Here is a 16,592-nt window from a genome sequence, read left to right on the forward strand (position 1 = left end):
AAAAAAGTCACAGGAAATGTACAGTGGAAAAATTGCAACACTGAACTGTATGAGAAATGAGTGAAAAATCTACAGCTATTCCATGCCCACAAACACCTTCATAAGTTATGCAACATGAGTTATTTGACTAGATTTTCCCAGGCAACATGATGATGGCTCCCTCCTCCTGGTGGCTAATCATGAAATATTTATGGCAAGTTTTGTTTGTTTGTGCAAATCACACAAGTGTCTCAATTCAGGCCCATCCAGCCCTCCCCAACATTCATCTCTTTCATTCAGCATCTCAGACTCCGTCCTCAGCCCAAGCTGTACAAACTACTGCATCTTTACATGGAAGGGGCTCCTCCTTCTCTCTCTTGAATACAGGCCTTTTCCCCGTGCTTATAGCAGACAAATTCCTGACTTTCGCTTTGTTTTTATCCATTCTCATACAAATTCTCAAAAATACTAATTATCCATGTAACTGACGCAATCAAACAATTTCTCAGGGTATTTATAGCACAAATGTATATGAAGCAGTCTTCTGCCCTTCAGCAAATGGATGCCTTGCTCCTAAGGCACCTGCCACAGCCCTTCTTTGCACCACTTGTCACCATTCCTTAACACAACCTGGGGATAAATGCTTCACCTCTTCAAAATGGTAACACACAGCAAGGGACCAGTGCCATTTAGATACCACACCATATTATCACTATTTTTTTAATAATCTACTGTCCACGCAAGGCCCAGGACAGAAAGAATGAAGTTGATGGTCTATACTGACCCTTGGCCTCTTGCATACTTGCATCAGTATTACAGAATCACAGAATGCTAGGGATTGGAAGGGACCTCTGGAGATCACCTAGTCCAATCCCCCTGCCAGAGCAGGATCAAATCTAGGGCTAGTCACTCAGAAATGCATCCAGACAGGTCTTGAAAGTCTACAGAGAAGGAGACACCACAACCTCTCTGGGGAGCCTGTAAAGTAGTTCTTCCTCATGTTGAGGTGGAACTTTCTGATTTTGCATCCATTGTCTCTTGTCCTATCACAGGGCATGACTGAAAAGAGACTGGTGCCTCCTTCCTGACACCCACCCGTCAGATATTCATAGACATTCATAAGACCCCCTCTCAGTCTTCTCTGCTCTAGACTAAACAGACCCAGGTCTCTCAGCCTTTCCTCTCAAGACAGGTTTTCCAGTCCCTTAATCGTACTCGTAGCCTCTGTTGGACTCTCTCAAGTAAATCCCAGTGTAGATATTATAGCCATAGAAAATCACTGCAGAGGTCACAGATGATGTTCTGACATACCTCTTCTTAACACTACTTCTCTCAACCTCCACTCTATTCTGACCTTGTCCCCCATGCTGTCCTACAAAACCAAGCTCTAAGGAGCACAACATATCAAGTACAGCTCTGATAGAGCACACAGGAAAAAAATGCAGCCTGTGCTCACTCAAAGTGAGAGCCTTGTCCAGCTTTGGGTAACAGAGGAACCCTTCCAATTCAGGCAGCAACAACTCATGTACTAACATGCGGAAGGCTCATGGTCAACTCTTCAACAGAGACAACACATTTATAAATGGTGATTTTCATAAGAATGAGATGGGAAAGACAGGAAGGAGATTTAAGTAATGAATGAGATGCGTGTAAGTGACATCATGATCCTGGTTATTCTGAACCCACCAGTCAACCCACAACAGATCACTGATAAGATTCCCATCACGAGGAATGTACCAAATGTTACACACAATAATTAGAGTCAGAGAAACTGGAAAGCACATCTCCTTTACTGCATAAACACAGGGAAGATACTTACACTTACAGGTTGACTTTTTGGCACATCATAAACACCTTCTTTCTTTTGGCTGGTAGGAACCTGCAACAGCAAATGAAAAAGAAGGTCATTACAAGCAAGTTAGATAAAAAACTGAAATCTGCGACTGATATTTATGCACAGGGTAGTCATTTAGTACTAACAGAATCAAGGATGGCTTCCTTTTCAAAAAAGCAGTAATCTTAATCGAGACAGTAATGAAGAAATAAAACATCTCTCTGAATTTTTCAAATCCTAAAGCCCAGTAGTGTGCAGAAATTAGATTTTCATTCACAGTTAGGTTTGGTTGTATTCAGGTGCACTTGGGACCTCCCTCCTGCAGGGGTTGGAAGATGCACATGAAAGTCATGATCAGGTCAGTATGTCATCTTCCACCATGGCAGAGATCCAGAGTAGAGCCTCTGATCTGAGGGAAAGAGATGTTTGGCCCATGGCATTAGATTTCTTCCTTCCACTTAATTTAATAATCTAAGTCAAGTGAAGCCAGAACATGTACCCCTGCAGTGATGGGGCCCTGTGGTTGCTCTAAGTGTTTGGTTACAATTCTGCAGTTTCACTAAGGGATTATTGGCCTGTCAGTCTGACAGACCCAGGGAGCTGAAGACAACAGCCTCACATGGACAGGGATGACACGCTTAAAAACTTTGGGCAAGTCTTCAGTTGAGTCCACAGCCATGATTTACACCTTGGGCATTCATAACCTGCTCATGTAAATTAGTTGCTTTGTAATCCCAGGCTCTGCTTGCCTAAGGACTGCTGCTTGACATATTTGTAATTTGGGATGATCTTTCTTTTCCTTCCTAGAAGCACTGAAAGCCTACTGTAAATGACACAAGCACAAAGAACAGTAAAAACATGCTCTAAACAGACATGAATGCCCTAAGTAAATCAGTGCTACTTTAACACTGAGCAAGGACATAATGTGTAGGAAGGTTACCTTTCAGACATCAATGAAACCTCACATTAACTGGAGTAATAATGCTGCAGATACGACAAGAATTATTACATCTTGGTTTTCTAAGACAATAAATACCTCAGAGACTTAATATTAGAGTAGGCCTGGTTCAGGGGAAGTGGAGGGAATGTTACTTATTCATTGAGATGCGCTACCCTTGCTTATTCTGTATAGTATATAAAAAACCCACTCCACTGTTCAAACATTCTATTGCCCATGTTTAAATGTCAAAGCCTTCATGGGAAATGGTGCAGCTTTAACTTGGTGCACATTGTAGAAGTTTTTCAAGAGCATAAGCACAGAACCCTCACAGAAACGGAATGAGTTTTTTTAAATATCTCTTCTATTCCTACCCTGGGAATGACTTGCTCTCCTTTGGTTTTCTCAAAGTAGTGTCCTCTTCCACTAAAACCACCTGTGGCATTAGATAATGTGAAACTGGTTGGAGTGGAACAATTCAATTTCATGGAAATCAAGTGCTTCCTTTTTACAGACTGTTAACTGCAAGAGCAGAAACCAAGAGTGGTGTATTGAGGAAATCACTGGAAAGTGATTTAGTCTTCATAAAAATTAGACAAACATAGTTTATAAATTGTTCATCTTACCATCAGCAGCACATACTTTTTTTTTTTTCCCCTCTCTGGGAAGTTTCCTTATCAGTCAACTTCTCCATGAAGCCACCCCAGTTTGCACACTCCTATCTATGGTTTGTTATGGAATGAGCGTTTCCCTGCACTAACAATCCCTGCCCTCTTACTTCAGCTTCTAATTACATTAAAGAAAAGCTTCTGACTTCTAATATCAAGAAAGAGAAACTTTTCTGAAAGACATTCTCCTCTCCCAACTCAATAGCACCCATCTGCCTGTTGCCTTTACTTGCCATGTATCACACCACCTTTTTGCACTGCTAGGTAGACTGGGGATCTGCAAGGGATTTATCCTGTTGTGCCTCTGATTGGCAATATCAGCCAAGGAAGACAAGCACTATGGCTGCTGACAGCTCTGGCTTCATGACAGGCTGTGAACCACTTGGGCATATTTGCATCTTATCAGCAATGCAAGAACTGCAACTCAGAAACCCCCATCTCTGATTGTCAACTCCTGATGGAGCAGAACTCTTCCTCAGACCAGTGTTGCCACATAAACAACACAAAACCACCTAACAAAACCCCATTCTCACCTCACTACCATAAAGTTACAGGCAGAGAGTTGTTAAATCTGACACTAGGTGAGAGGATTGGTACATGCTCAGTGATTAAGTCCTTGCCTAACTAATGCATTAGAGCAACTTTCATAGACAAGATGAAAAGAGCAGAGAGACAGACAGTCTTTGGGGTAATGCATCAAAGAAAGGTGACAGACAAGAGAAAGAATACTTAAAAAGAAAATTGTGACCTCTACTATGTTAAAATGAAACAGAAATTGTCACTTTTTGGCACATATCTTCCATCTCCAGTTACCCACTGGGCAGGAACCTTTTCCTTCAAAAGAGAAGGGAATTCTTTGCACATTCTTTCTTACTTAGCTGCTTCTACTTTGGCTTGCAGCTACTCAACCCTTTCATTTATCTATTATCTTATCATGTTTTCTCATTACTTAAAAAAAGTAAGTTCCCCTTTTTTATGTTCTATCCCTGCTGCTGTCTACCTCAAAAAAACATTTCCTATTAGCAGATCAAGCTCTAGTACAGCTCGATGAAATGCTTAATCACCACTTGATTCTCCTTCCCCTCCACATTAAATTATTTCCTCAAATCACAATTTTCTTACAGCATCCAGAGATTTCTATCTCCAGATTTGCCTCTAGTAGGTGTTACAAAATGAATTACATTATATTTTAATAAACCCCAAACTGATCCCTTGAGGATATATTGAATGAGAAAAGATTATTTAAATTGCTTTCAATGCAGCTTTTTGTCAGTGTGAAGAATGCAAGCTTGGGCTCAAACATATGCACTCTGGAAATATTTTTCCCAGTCTGGGGGATATCCACTGGGAGCTCTTATTTTGCTCAGTTTTTTCCTTGGTTAGCGAGAAAGAAGAAGAGTACTATCAAAATGTCTTCCTCAGAACTGCTTGGGTGGCCTGCCCTCCACGAGATTTCGCTGTCTGCTTCTGAAGACCAGGTGTGAAAAGTTTCAAAGAATTACCAGAAAAAGAAAATCCACTTTTTATCCCCTTACTCAAAAGTTTAAGACCCTTCATCAGTTGACAAAGTTAACACAATTTGCAGAAGCCGCAATGACAAACAACAGAAAGATCACACTGAGACCGGGCAGATTATTCCTGCCAGCCCATTGGAATGAAATGCCAGACATTTTGTGAGGAATGAAAACTAATCAAAGGGAATGAAAATGTTACTTCACTACATGCTTGCAAATTGTTGCCATGAAAACACCGACGTTAGCGATTTTATACCTGATAAATGTTTTCTTCCGTTTCAGGCTCACGGATTGGCTCGTGTCCAGCCTCAAACACAATGTACTATTACACCAGCCGCCAGAGAGGAAAAGTCAAAGATGAAACAGAAGGGAAAAAAAAGGCAATTTGGAATTCCACATAAAAACACAGGCAGGCATTAAAGAAACAAGTTCAAAGTACAGGCTGGCAGCAGGACAAGCCGTTTGTTGGAAAGCGCAGAGTAAGGTTGGTTTGTATTTCATAAATGGGCAATGAATAGACCTAAATCTCCTCTAATGATCATTAGAGCAACTTCCTAATTCTTCCTCACTAGGGAGACCGCCTGTGGCCCAGTATTAATTTTCTGAAGTCAATGCGACTTTTACCTCTTTTACATAACAGCAATTATCTCCACATATATTTATGAATAAAAAAGCTAAAGCCAAACTGGGGGAACAGGCTGGTGCTCACGTAACAGGCCACGTGGCAAAAGGCTGTCACAACACTTTTCGTTTTCAGGTTCTTGCCTTATTGTGAAGGGCACAAAGTGAAACTCCTGACATTATAAAAGCTGAATAGTAATTTAGGGCATCCTAATTCTTATCATCTTTCTCGTTGCACCTTAGGCACTGTTCAATATTCACTAATGGTTGAATCAGTTTCTTTCAGCGTGCCTCCCGCTGACATGCCTAAGTGGAAGAACACAACAACTCCAGGAAAATGAAACCTCAACTAGCACATATTTTGTTTCGACACAAAAAACAAAATGAGAATGAAATTACATCTTTTTCTTCTTCACACCCAGTAGGGTATCGGACACAAATATATTAACATATTTCTAATAATTACCTTGTTCCCAGACATCCTGTTTGACTTAACAAGACTTAAGTTTCAGAGCTATTATTAAATCATAGCCCAAACACCAACACGGCAGTGTGTTATACCATCAATTCCACTGTCGTTTTTTTGCAAATAGTCACCCTTTGAATTAAATTCTAGCCCCACAGAAGGAAAAAACCCAAATGTCAATTTATTACTATCAGAACAAGATGTCACCTTCTTAGTTCTCAAAGTAACTCCCTTTTCAATTAGTGTTTGCATTAAAAAATTATGACCAATCTGATTTGTAAACTTAATATCTGCACTCAACAAGCCACATTTTAGGCAGTATTTGTGCTATATTTCATCTACTATTTCTGTATACCATCTGAAATACTCTGTTCTGTTCTATACAGCTATATTGTGGTATTACATACAACTTGGTCTCTAAATATGCTACTTTCTGTTAAAATCTTACAAGGTTCTCAATAAATTTCGTAACATCTTGTTAGAGGTTTTGGTGGCCTTTGAAGAGAACATGTATCTAGTCATTTCTGAAACTCCAAGGCCATACAGCTTCAGAAATTACCTGGTATACAGGATCTTCTACATCTTCTTCCAAAATTGTCTACAGCAAAGTAAGAGGACAGGCAGTAAAAGCAAAGAACATAAACAGTAGAGATAAAAGAACTGTATTCAGAAATTAAAGGACAGCAAAGAAATAAGCAAAACGGGCAGTTAAGTAAATAGTTTTTTCTTTCTTCAGTATACAGATAAAGTCACATTATTGTACAAAGTAACTTTATTCAAGTTTCATCCGAGTTAAACAATGTGCACCTTATTTAATGTGATTCAAATACACATATTCAGAAGTACATCGAAACCTCCCTAAAGTATTGGACACTGCAAAAAACTTGACTTACAACACACTGGCCTTCATTACAGTTTTCCTTCAGAATCAGAAAAAACCCTCTGCAGGAAATGAACAGCTCATTTCCAGTTCCTAAACATGTTCATCACACCCCAAGTTACAGCTTTCATCCCTGTTTAATCATACTTCTGAGCTCAGAGTGGCTGCTAGGTTGGTATCTGTCCACTTGCAGCTAGAACTGTTCAAACTCACTGCTGTTAGGAAATGCTGGGAATGCCCAGTGCCCTCTTTGGAGACACTTTTGGGGGGATAATTCAAACCATACTTCTCCTGGTAACAGCCTAAGCTTATCTGTGTACCTGGTATACCGCTTGTTCACACTGTTTGTCCTTTTGTGCCTTTTTTTCCATTTCTTCCCTTTGTTTCAGTTCATAGATGAGCTGAAACAGGTCTCGCAAGTCCAGAATTACAGGTTCAGCCTATGGAAGCAAAAACAAGAAGGCAAGTTTCTATATGGAAAAATGTACATCTCTTATCCCCTCCTGCTGACAGAGCAGTTATAGCAACTAAGTTATAACACAAGTGGAGAGAACTTCATATAGAACTAAACTCTACCTTAGCATCCAAACTCAAGTTAATTTCTGTCTAACTATATTTGTCAATTCATTTTAATGATTAATATAAAAGGCATTATTAATATAAAAGGCACATATATTAATATAAATGCATATTTATTAGTGGTTTCTCATGCAATAGAATTATGGTAGACTATATGGAAAGTGGCTATTTGCCATCTATCACTTTCTGTTTAAACGAGTGTAGGAATAAAACTAAACTTATCTGCATCCAGTCTAGTTTTGTTAAAAAGGAAAACAATAATTATTAAAAAATGCCATGAAAAATTGGAAGCAGCCAAATACATTCTCTTCTTCTCAAGTTGGCTTCATTAATTGGCTACTTAAGAACACCTGAGCAGACACTTGTGACAAGTTCAGCAGTATCATAAACAAGACAAGCTCTGTAACAGCTTCATATGAGTATGGCTTTTCTATCGAGCTACACTGCAGGAAAATGAGAGTGACCTGATACTTACTGCCTGGGCTGTTTTTATTGCCACAAATCTATGATTTCCCTCCTTTCCACACACATATCCAAACGCCCGATGGTCTGTGATATCCTTTGCGATGTATGAAATCTCATGAACTGCATGGTGGTGCTGTAGGAGCTATTCAAAGAATAAAAACCAATAAGAAATATGCATCAAAATGTCCCATGACAAAGCTGCACAATTTCTCTTTCATCAGCTCTTTACCTGCATCTCCATACACCTGTGGAATTAAGCCAAACATGGATCATCTGGTATCAAAATTAATGACCATCTGGGCTCGTTAAGCTCATTCTCTTTTCAAAATCCAGCCAAACTTGACTTGCTTTAATGATCTAACTAAATGCTTCAAGAGAATATTTTCTTGGTCAGTTTTCATGAGATATAATTCAATAGAAAATATCATGTTATCTAGTTACTACCTGCACAGCATCCTAGGTACAGAATCAATATTTGTAGGTAATATTTGTAGCAGCAGCTGCTTGTAGCTTCATCCAGGGTGAGCCTGAGGACAGAGTGATCTGCAGCGGCTGCAGGACCTAGAGCTGAATTTTCTTTTAAATGTGTGAGTAGAAGTCTCCCCAGAGCCAGGACATGAATCTGAGACTCCTATGGGAATGCCCTGGAGTGCTAGCATCCTTCTTGCTTTGTCCTAAGTAGTGTTAATACCTGTACAGTATTTAAGTATTTCTACTTAAAATAACGTCCTTGAAAACTTTATCTAGAACAATCTATGAGTTTGAGTTTCTATCTTCTGATATATTGACCTGCTCTTACATCATCTAGGGATAATGTTATTTTTGAGAGCAGCAAAGCTTCACAGAGAATTCTTTTGAGGTCCAGGTTCCTGCTGGTTTGAGAAAAGCACATTTTGAAAATCAGCATGGTATCCAGGCAATCTCTAAACAACCTGTTATTTTTGGGGTTCAAAAAACCACAAACATTTTCAGATTCAAAAGCAGAAGGGATGTGTCTGTGTAGAGGCAAAAAGGCTGCGCATGTGCAGGGCAAGTGATGAGCGATGCGACTTCTGTAGAACACAGACTGAGACCTAAAGGGAGAGGCAGCATGGAAGGGACTGATGACTACATATAAACCAGAAGACTGGACATGTTTCATTCTCATTTTGCAGCAAATGACTCCTAACTTCCTGAGATCAAGATTGCTCTCTTGTAGGAAAACAGAATTGTTGCCCATTGACTTCAGGCTGAAGGTGGCTGAGCTGAAGGTGCACTTCAGACTCTCCCAATGTGTGAAGCATTTAAAATTAATGATGGGATCTTACTTAGATAATACAGGGATATTGATTTATTAGGTCTTTCTGAAAACCAAGTTGCACGTTATCTGTTACAATGAAATGAAGTGTTCCCATCTCTCTATTCTGCATATGACAGGGAAAGTTATCCCTGGCTCCTATTAAATCAAAGTTCTCTGACACTGCTTTATTGATTGCAAGGTGGCGTTTTGCACTGAAATTAAACTGTGATAAGATTCCTTACTCACGGAATTAAATTTGAAGATCATTCTACCATGGAAAAATATCACCCACAATGTGAGACAGCAGATGGAGACACTCCAATTTATTTGGGAACCCTCATTAACCGTTCGAAAATCACTACATTTTTAACGGTTATGATGTTTCACACACTGTACCAATACATGTACAAATTAGGTAAAGGTGACTGCAACATTATCCTTTCACATATTTTAGTGTATGGAGCACTTAATAAGAGTTTTTCATTTGTTTAAGAGATACTGAGTTGGAACACACACATGACATGCTATGTTGCATGCACCCATCTGTACTGCAGATAGAAACACTCCTTTGAACCTGTGCTTTCATAGCCCTCAATTCATCTAACGGGTCCTTTCTACATATTCCAACACTAAATTCCAAAAATTAATTAACAAGTGCTCAGTTCTTTCACAGAAACACAGAATTGTTCTGGTTGGACAAGATCTTTAAGATCATCAAGTCCAACCATAACCTAACTCTACCAACCATTAACCTAACTCTACCAAGGTCAATGCTTAAACCATGTCCTTCAGCACCACATCTTTTAAACACCTGTTTAACTACCCTTTCTGTGCCAAAGTTTCTTCTAATATATAAACTAAATCTCCCCAGGTGCAACTTGAGACCATTTCCTCTTGTCCTGCTTCTTGTCAATAGGGAGAAGAGACCAACCCTCTTTGCTCATCATTAAGCAAGAATGAGACTCCTGTTGTAGCCAGTAGAGCCTCACCATGATAAAAATAAAAATCAGAGTTGTCACCTCTCTGTAACTCTCAGTTTAAGGACACAGCCTCCCCAGAGCCCATGCAGCAGTGAGACCTGCTCTAGGGTGAAGGAGAGCAGAAGGGACAGCACGAGGAGAAACCCCATCTCATCCAGCCACCCAACAGAGACCTACAATCCAGACCATCTATAAATACATGGTCTTCACCTGTTTCTATTAGATTAGTCTGGTGCATTAGTGCAGATTAATCTGTCCTATAAAATGAGACCAACCAACAGAAATGTCACCTGGACCCCTCAGTTTGGAACTGCTCACATGCAGCCACCTCCTCAATGCACAACGTTAACAGTCCCAGAAGAAAAAGAAACAATAGTCACAATATTGCTTAGAGCAGCACTGCTGGTCAGTGCTACTTTTGTTATTATTTTATAATCTTCAAGGTTTTACCATGATTTAATCCTGTCTCTAGTGGGTCAGAAGCACATAAAATAATTATTTCATAACTCATGGATATTTATGACCCCCTCTTATGGCCATTTTGATGAATTCCATCACACACTATTTGATGTTTTTACTGTCTTTGCTGAGTGCTGCTATGAGCCATTTACCAATTCATAAGTGAGGTATCAAATTGTTTTGGAGGGCTGCAATATGACAGAACAAATTATAGAGAAGACTTAATTTGTATTATGGTTCAATACAGTCAATTAAATATTGCACAGATTAGAAAGTAATTTAATGTTTAAGCTTCGGTTGTTTAAAAAACCCACTGTACATAGCCTCCAAATTATTTTAGGTCTCTTGTGACTTCAGTCACTGTTGAAAATGTTGAGGATTTTAAATGCAAGCATAGATAAAGTCTCAAATCAGATAAGTAAACCAGTCCTGCGATGCACAACTCCTTCTTTTTAGGCTAAAGAGAATCATATTTTATTCGTACATTACAAAGTTTTTTTCCTAGTGTTAAACTTACAGGAATCCAAAATACTCCCCTCTACCAAGGCTGCCGTGTGCACTCTTCCCCTTAAGTTTATCCCAGTCTCTCCCACTAGCCTTTTTTTTCTCTCCTTCTTTCCATCCTATCCCCCACTTCTCCTCTTGCCCCAGGTTGCTCCCTGAACATCACATTGAATTGATTTAGTTGCCTCTGAGATCTGTAGCATTTCTCATTTCCCTCAGGCAGCTTGGCACCTATCATAAATTTTTTCGCCCCTTATCCTCATCTTGCCCCTTTATTTCCATGCTGTAGCCTCCAGTGCCACTAAATCAATTAAGTCAATCAATTAAGTACTTGGAGGGTCCAGCGATCATGTCAAATGTGTGAGTTAGATGGCACGAGAAAGTCACTGCTTTACTATTGCTATTTCTCTTTTAATGAGGTTGTCTATTTAGTGGAGCCTGGGGCACAGTGTTAAGAGCCACAACAAAAACCATCCTGCAAGCTGCAAAGCCTCCTATAAAAGCTGCCCCACAGAAAGCAGGAGGCATGTAGCACAGGATATTGTATCTACAGGGACAAGTTTCATAGGGATTTAAACTGCACAGCCTTTCACCCCAAGTGACTACACAGGGAGTGAGCCTGTTTTCAGACAGGTGACAGCTCTGCTGTTGGAATTCCCACTGTCAGTCCTGGGATGGGGCTGCCAGATGTGGCCCAGGCACCCTCTACATTTCTACTCCTGCCTATTCACTCCCATTACATATGAATAAGCAAGAATACATTCTGCGTGTCACATAAAGCTCCCCGGTCATCAAAGCCACCCACCAAACTGCACAATCCTTCATGGATTCCTAGCGAAATAACTCTCTGGACTACAGTTTCAGTCATGCTGCTGCTCTCTACCTGCAAGTGCCCTGTACTCCAACTCACATTGTATCTGCTCAGCAGCACATCAGGAAATCAAGCCCTGCATGTTTCAGAAGACTACAACACAGGGGTGCTCTCAGGTGGCCAGGAGCTGTCCCCACCCAGCACACACCCACAGCCAATTAAGTCAGCAGGACTTAACTTGGCCAGTGCAGCCATCTAATTGTGATGAATGGAGCTATGACAATGAGCTGGCTGGATGCTCCAAGAACCTAATTTGTGAAAGAGAACACCACAAAAGTAATAAACTTCTGGCTGGCGCTCATAATTTGTAATAATGTCTGACAAAGACCAGACATGAAGTTAGTTATTGTTCATTGTCTTAGGAAGCAAATGCTAAGTTGCTCATGCAGAAGATACATTTATTAGATATATGAACTTGTGAAAGGAACAAAACAAAACTGGAACGCACACATGGCCAATTCCTATCTTCCCTTCAAAGGCTTTTCAATTTTTTATTGTACCAGGAGAGAAAGTAGCTAGCTAAATTGAAAAGCCATGTCCAATTACTGTTAATCCCAAATTCTATTTTAAATATGTACTTGCAAATACTGCTTCAGGACACACAAAAAAATAATTCTAAAGGACAAGGAAACATTTTCACAGAACTTTGGAAAAACAAATGTTCTAAACTAGAGCCATTGATGCTGAACCTCCCATGAGTCTCATACTATTTTCTTATTGTTTCTGCATCAGACACAGTCATTGATTTATCAGGATGGTTAAAATAAAGAAGGGTTTGGCCCTACTAGGTCATAATCAGCTCAGGAATGCAACACGGCCCTACACAGCAACCATATGGGGCTGCATATAGGCTATTACACATTGTGTCACCTTGCCATTTTACTACCTCTGTGTGGTGTACACGTAACAGTACCTGCCTAAAAGGATGTCATTCTATTCTTTGGGATGGCAGCTGCCTGGTGGCCACTGCTGGGTTTCCAGGGCTGTAACAAATCTATCCCAAGGGTATTCCCCCTTAGTAACCACCTCATCACCTTCTGCAAAATGGGCAGTAGATCAAAATAGCCATAAATATGCCAGTATTGCCTCTCCACTCTCAAGCCAAAGCTTGGATACAGCCTACATGGAGTGACACCTCTGACCATGCCTTGGATTTCTTCCTGATATACTCTGAAGCTTGTAAGACCCACATAAATTAAATCTTCAATTTGAGGGAGCACAATGTTCAATGAGACAATTTGTTACAGCATCACTGAATCTCTCGATATTTTTATTGCCTTCATCTTTACAGCCTGTGAAGGTCTTTTGAGAAGACTTTAATTTTACAAGGCACTTTTTTCCTTTTCACCAATATTCCTCACCTCCTGAAATGCTTTCAATCTACATGAACAGCAAAAGAAATTTCTTCATACAACTCCTAGGGGCTTTGGAGGCAATTTTTGGTTTTAACTGTCTCAGATCTCAACTGCTTCAGATTCAATAAGCATTATGACCCACCCTCTTGTTCTAGCCTGTGGTTTGAAAAGCTCATCAGTGAAAACCAGCCTCCAATTCTTGATTTGCTTTGCAAACCCAAGAAAGCAGAGCTTGCAAAGACCAAAAAAAGCCCCCCATACTCCAATACTAAATTTTGAGTTGCACCCAACAGTCACCAAACAGCAACTTTCTTTAACCATAATTCTTCTTCCATAATGTTGCAAACTTCTCCATAAGAGGGGAAAGGGACAAGAGGGATTTATTTTACATTTGTCAATCTGTCTCCCAGATACTCATATCAATTTAATAAGACTTTAAAGGGGGCTCAGGGAAAGCACATGTACAAAGAAGAACAAGAATAGAGAAGGACTCTACAAATTCACCACCTGTGTATAACTAGTACTTCATGTTCAGGAGCCAATTGAAAATGAAGGCAAAAAAAATAGAGAAGTTCACCCAACACAATGTTTTATATCTTTCAAATACAGAAGTGATCTCATAATCAGACATAAGCCAAAATATACTAGCAAGAAATCCTACCCATGTTCTATACCCATGTATAGAACATTTATATGGACAAAATCTACTCAGTTTAACCCTTAATCTCTAATGGCTTAATTTTCTAGTGGCCAGCATATAAATATACAAGTAAAGGAAATATCCTGTATTGTCCCCAACCACATACATCAGTTTGCCTAAATCACTTGGATTTATCTTTCCTATAAAATAAACAGGCAAAGCTTCCATCCTGGGGGCTCTTTCAACTACTGCATTATGCAAAATACATTATCAAGAGAAATCCTCCTGACTCCCAGCAGAGTCATCTAAAGTGCTGGTATTCTTCCCAAAGCAGAATTGGCCTGTGAGGTGATGGCCAACTCTTTGAAAAGACTAAGGAACAACCTCTATCAACGTTTTCAGACCTCAGACCATTCCATAGCTGGAGGTGTGCAATCACTGAACAACCTGAAGGCTGCTGATGGACTCTCTGCACCTGCAGTTTAGCTAAAGGTAACTCTGGAGCAATGGGCTTTACAATTCAGAAAAAGTATCAATAATTACCTATCCTCATCATAAAGATCATGCCATTTTATTTTCAGTCTTCCTACAGAAAAAGAGAGGAAACCTTTTCCTTTGAGTTCCAGTTGCACATATAACCAAACATCAGATAATCCTACACATGTGCCACTCCTTCATGTGCTCAGGTCCCACAACAGACACTTAACCTAGGATATAAAGAATCCACAGCATGCCAAGTGTGTGCAGTACTTGAGCCCTAAGATAAGACTAAAATAAAATGTAAAAGGCAAACCTCAAAGAGATGCTGAAAAAGAACAAAGAATTTGCAAGACCTTTTCTGCTTAATTTTGGTGGGTTTTTTCCCCAGCATTATCACAAAGTAGGAATTTCTAACAACACACTCAGTAGGTGCTTGGCACATGGTGTGACAATAGTTCTACATTTCAACTCGGGCAATGGAGGGAATCAGTAGGTTCTGCCCTGGCCCCTTCCAAAAGGGAGCCCTAAAGCTCCCATTTGGGCATTTTAATGCTCAGAGTTGTTTCTTCTCTGCTCATTTTCATGTAAAGCAGGCCGAATACTTGGGTTTAGTCTTCTGCTAACTGAAATCTTCAAAAGCAAACATTGATCAGTCTGCACACAGACCTGGCCCAGCAGAGAGCATAACTCTACCATACTTGCTGTTCTCTCTCCCTGCCTTGCTCTTCTGTCCTGGCAGTGGGTGCCACACAGGGTTTGCCTTTCAGAAAAGCTGTCGGGCGGTGCTGCCCCCACCTTTCACTTAAATGCACTCAGTAGAGCCCTTCATAGCTTTGATGGATGGATGCTGGCTTGTTTTCTATTACTTGTTCCTTTAGTTCTCCCCCACCCTTTACAACTCCTGTGCACAGCAGGTCTTCTCCTTTTCCTAATCAAAACTGAACTCCCTCATTACTTCACTCCCAGCACTGCTCAGCACTCAGCCTTATACATGTACAGGTGCCACTCTCACCTGCTTTACACTTTAAAACACTTCCAAATTCCTGTATTATTCACAGGTGCACATCTGGCTATTTAAAGACCCCAGAAGGCTCTAAAATCTTCTACAAACCAACTCAGCCTTTTAAAAAGCAAGGATAGAATCAAGAAAATTGAATTTATATCCATATTTTGACTACCTAAAATGAAAAAAAAGAATACTCAGAGCTATGTAGAGCAGGGGCTAGGAGCCACATGCAGTATTTGCAGATACTCAAGACTTCTCATTTGCTTTAAATGTCAAGGCACTCAAATTAATTAGTGCTCTGCCTCACCTACTTCACAGCACTCCCTTTAATGTCTGCAGGAACGTGGCTGCTTGCTTCGCTGAAAGTACAACGATTCAGAAATAGGATGGGAACCACAAAGGATTAAAAGATATTAAAAGCAGAGATAGCTACAGTCCATTAAATGCTGCTTCTTCTAGAAGAGTGCTACAATTTAGGGACTTCCCATGATTACCAGCAGGTGCTGGGTAGCACAGTGGGAGAGATGCTGTTCCAGCCCTTTGGCTCTGCCACACGTGGCTGCCTGCAGGCTGAGCATACAGCGTGTAACCAGAGGTTGTGAGCACAATTACTGCATTTAAGAAGACAACTTTTATGATCACTTATTTATATATTAAGCAAAGATCTACTGGTATCTGAAATATGTTATTTATTCAACTGACAGATGGGGGTAAAACCAGTTCTTTGTGCTGGGTAACAAATAAGAGGATCCAGTGGAAATCACTGTCTTTCCTCCTCTTCTCCTTCCTCAGGCCCCTTATTACACAGAGTAAGTGGAAGAAAAGGCATTTACCTGTCCCTCTGGACTATCATATTGAACAAAGCTCTTGCTATCTTCCTTGTAAACATGAACATGTTGCTGTAGGCAGAACATCATCCACTGATTTTATTGCCAATAGAGATCCATTACTATGATCCTGCAAACTCCAGGTCCCTCTAAAAGTAAACCTCCTAGTAGTTTCCCTCTCCCATCACACTGATGGCAAAGTTCCCCTGCCTCCCTTGCATCCGACCCCAGCAGTAGCTGAGGTTTAA

The 16,592-nt window shown here is 40.2% G+C and overlaps 1 protein-coding gene across 13 annotated transcripts in view; it reads right to left on the reverse strand.

Moving 5' to 3' along the window:
* DAB1 (DAB adaptor protein 1) overlaps nucleotides 1-16,592 on the reverse strand; it is a 444,762-nt gene that overhangs the window by 26,312 nt on the left and 401,858 nt on the right. For 11 of the 13 annotated variants that reach the window (XM_051625711.1, XM_051625710.1, XM_051625714.1 and 8 more), the window contains 5 exons: nucleotides 7,954-8,085; nucleotides 7,220-7,339; nucleotides 6,579-6,617; nucleotides 5,189-5,254; nucleotides 1,799-1,858 (listed from right to left, as the gene is read on the reverse strand). In XM_051625711.1, the coding sequence (XP_051481671.1) occupies nucleotides 1,799-1,858; nucleotides 5,189-5,254; nucleotides 6,579-6,617; nucleotides 7,220-7,339; nucleotides 7,954-8,085 (417 nt within the window). The remainder of the gene's footprint in view (nucleotides 1-1,798; nucleotides 1,859-5,188; nucleotides 5,255-6,578; nucleotides 6,618-7,219; nucleotides 7,340-7,953; nucleotides 8,086-16,592) is intronic. The other 2 variants (XM_051625721.1, XM_051625720.1) reach the window with 1 other exon arrangement.

Source organism: Apus apus, chromosome 7 (genome assembly GCF_020740795.1).
Source record: "Apus apus isolate bApuApu2 chromosome 7, bApuApu2.pri.cur, whole genome shotgun sequence".
In the NCBI taxonomy this organism is placed as follows: Eukaryota; Metazoa; Chordata; class Aves; order Apodiformes; family Apodidae; genus Apus; species Apus apus.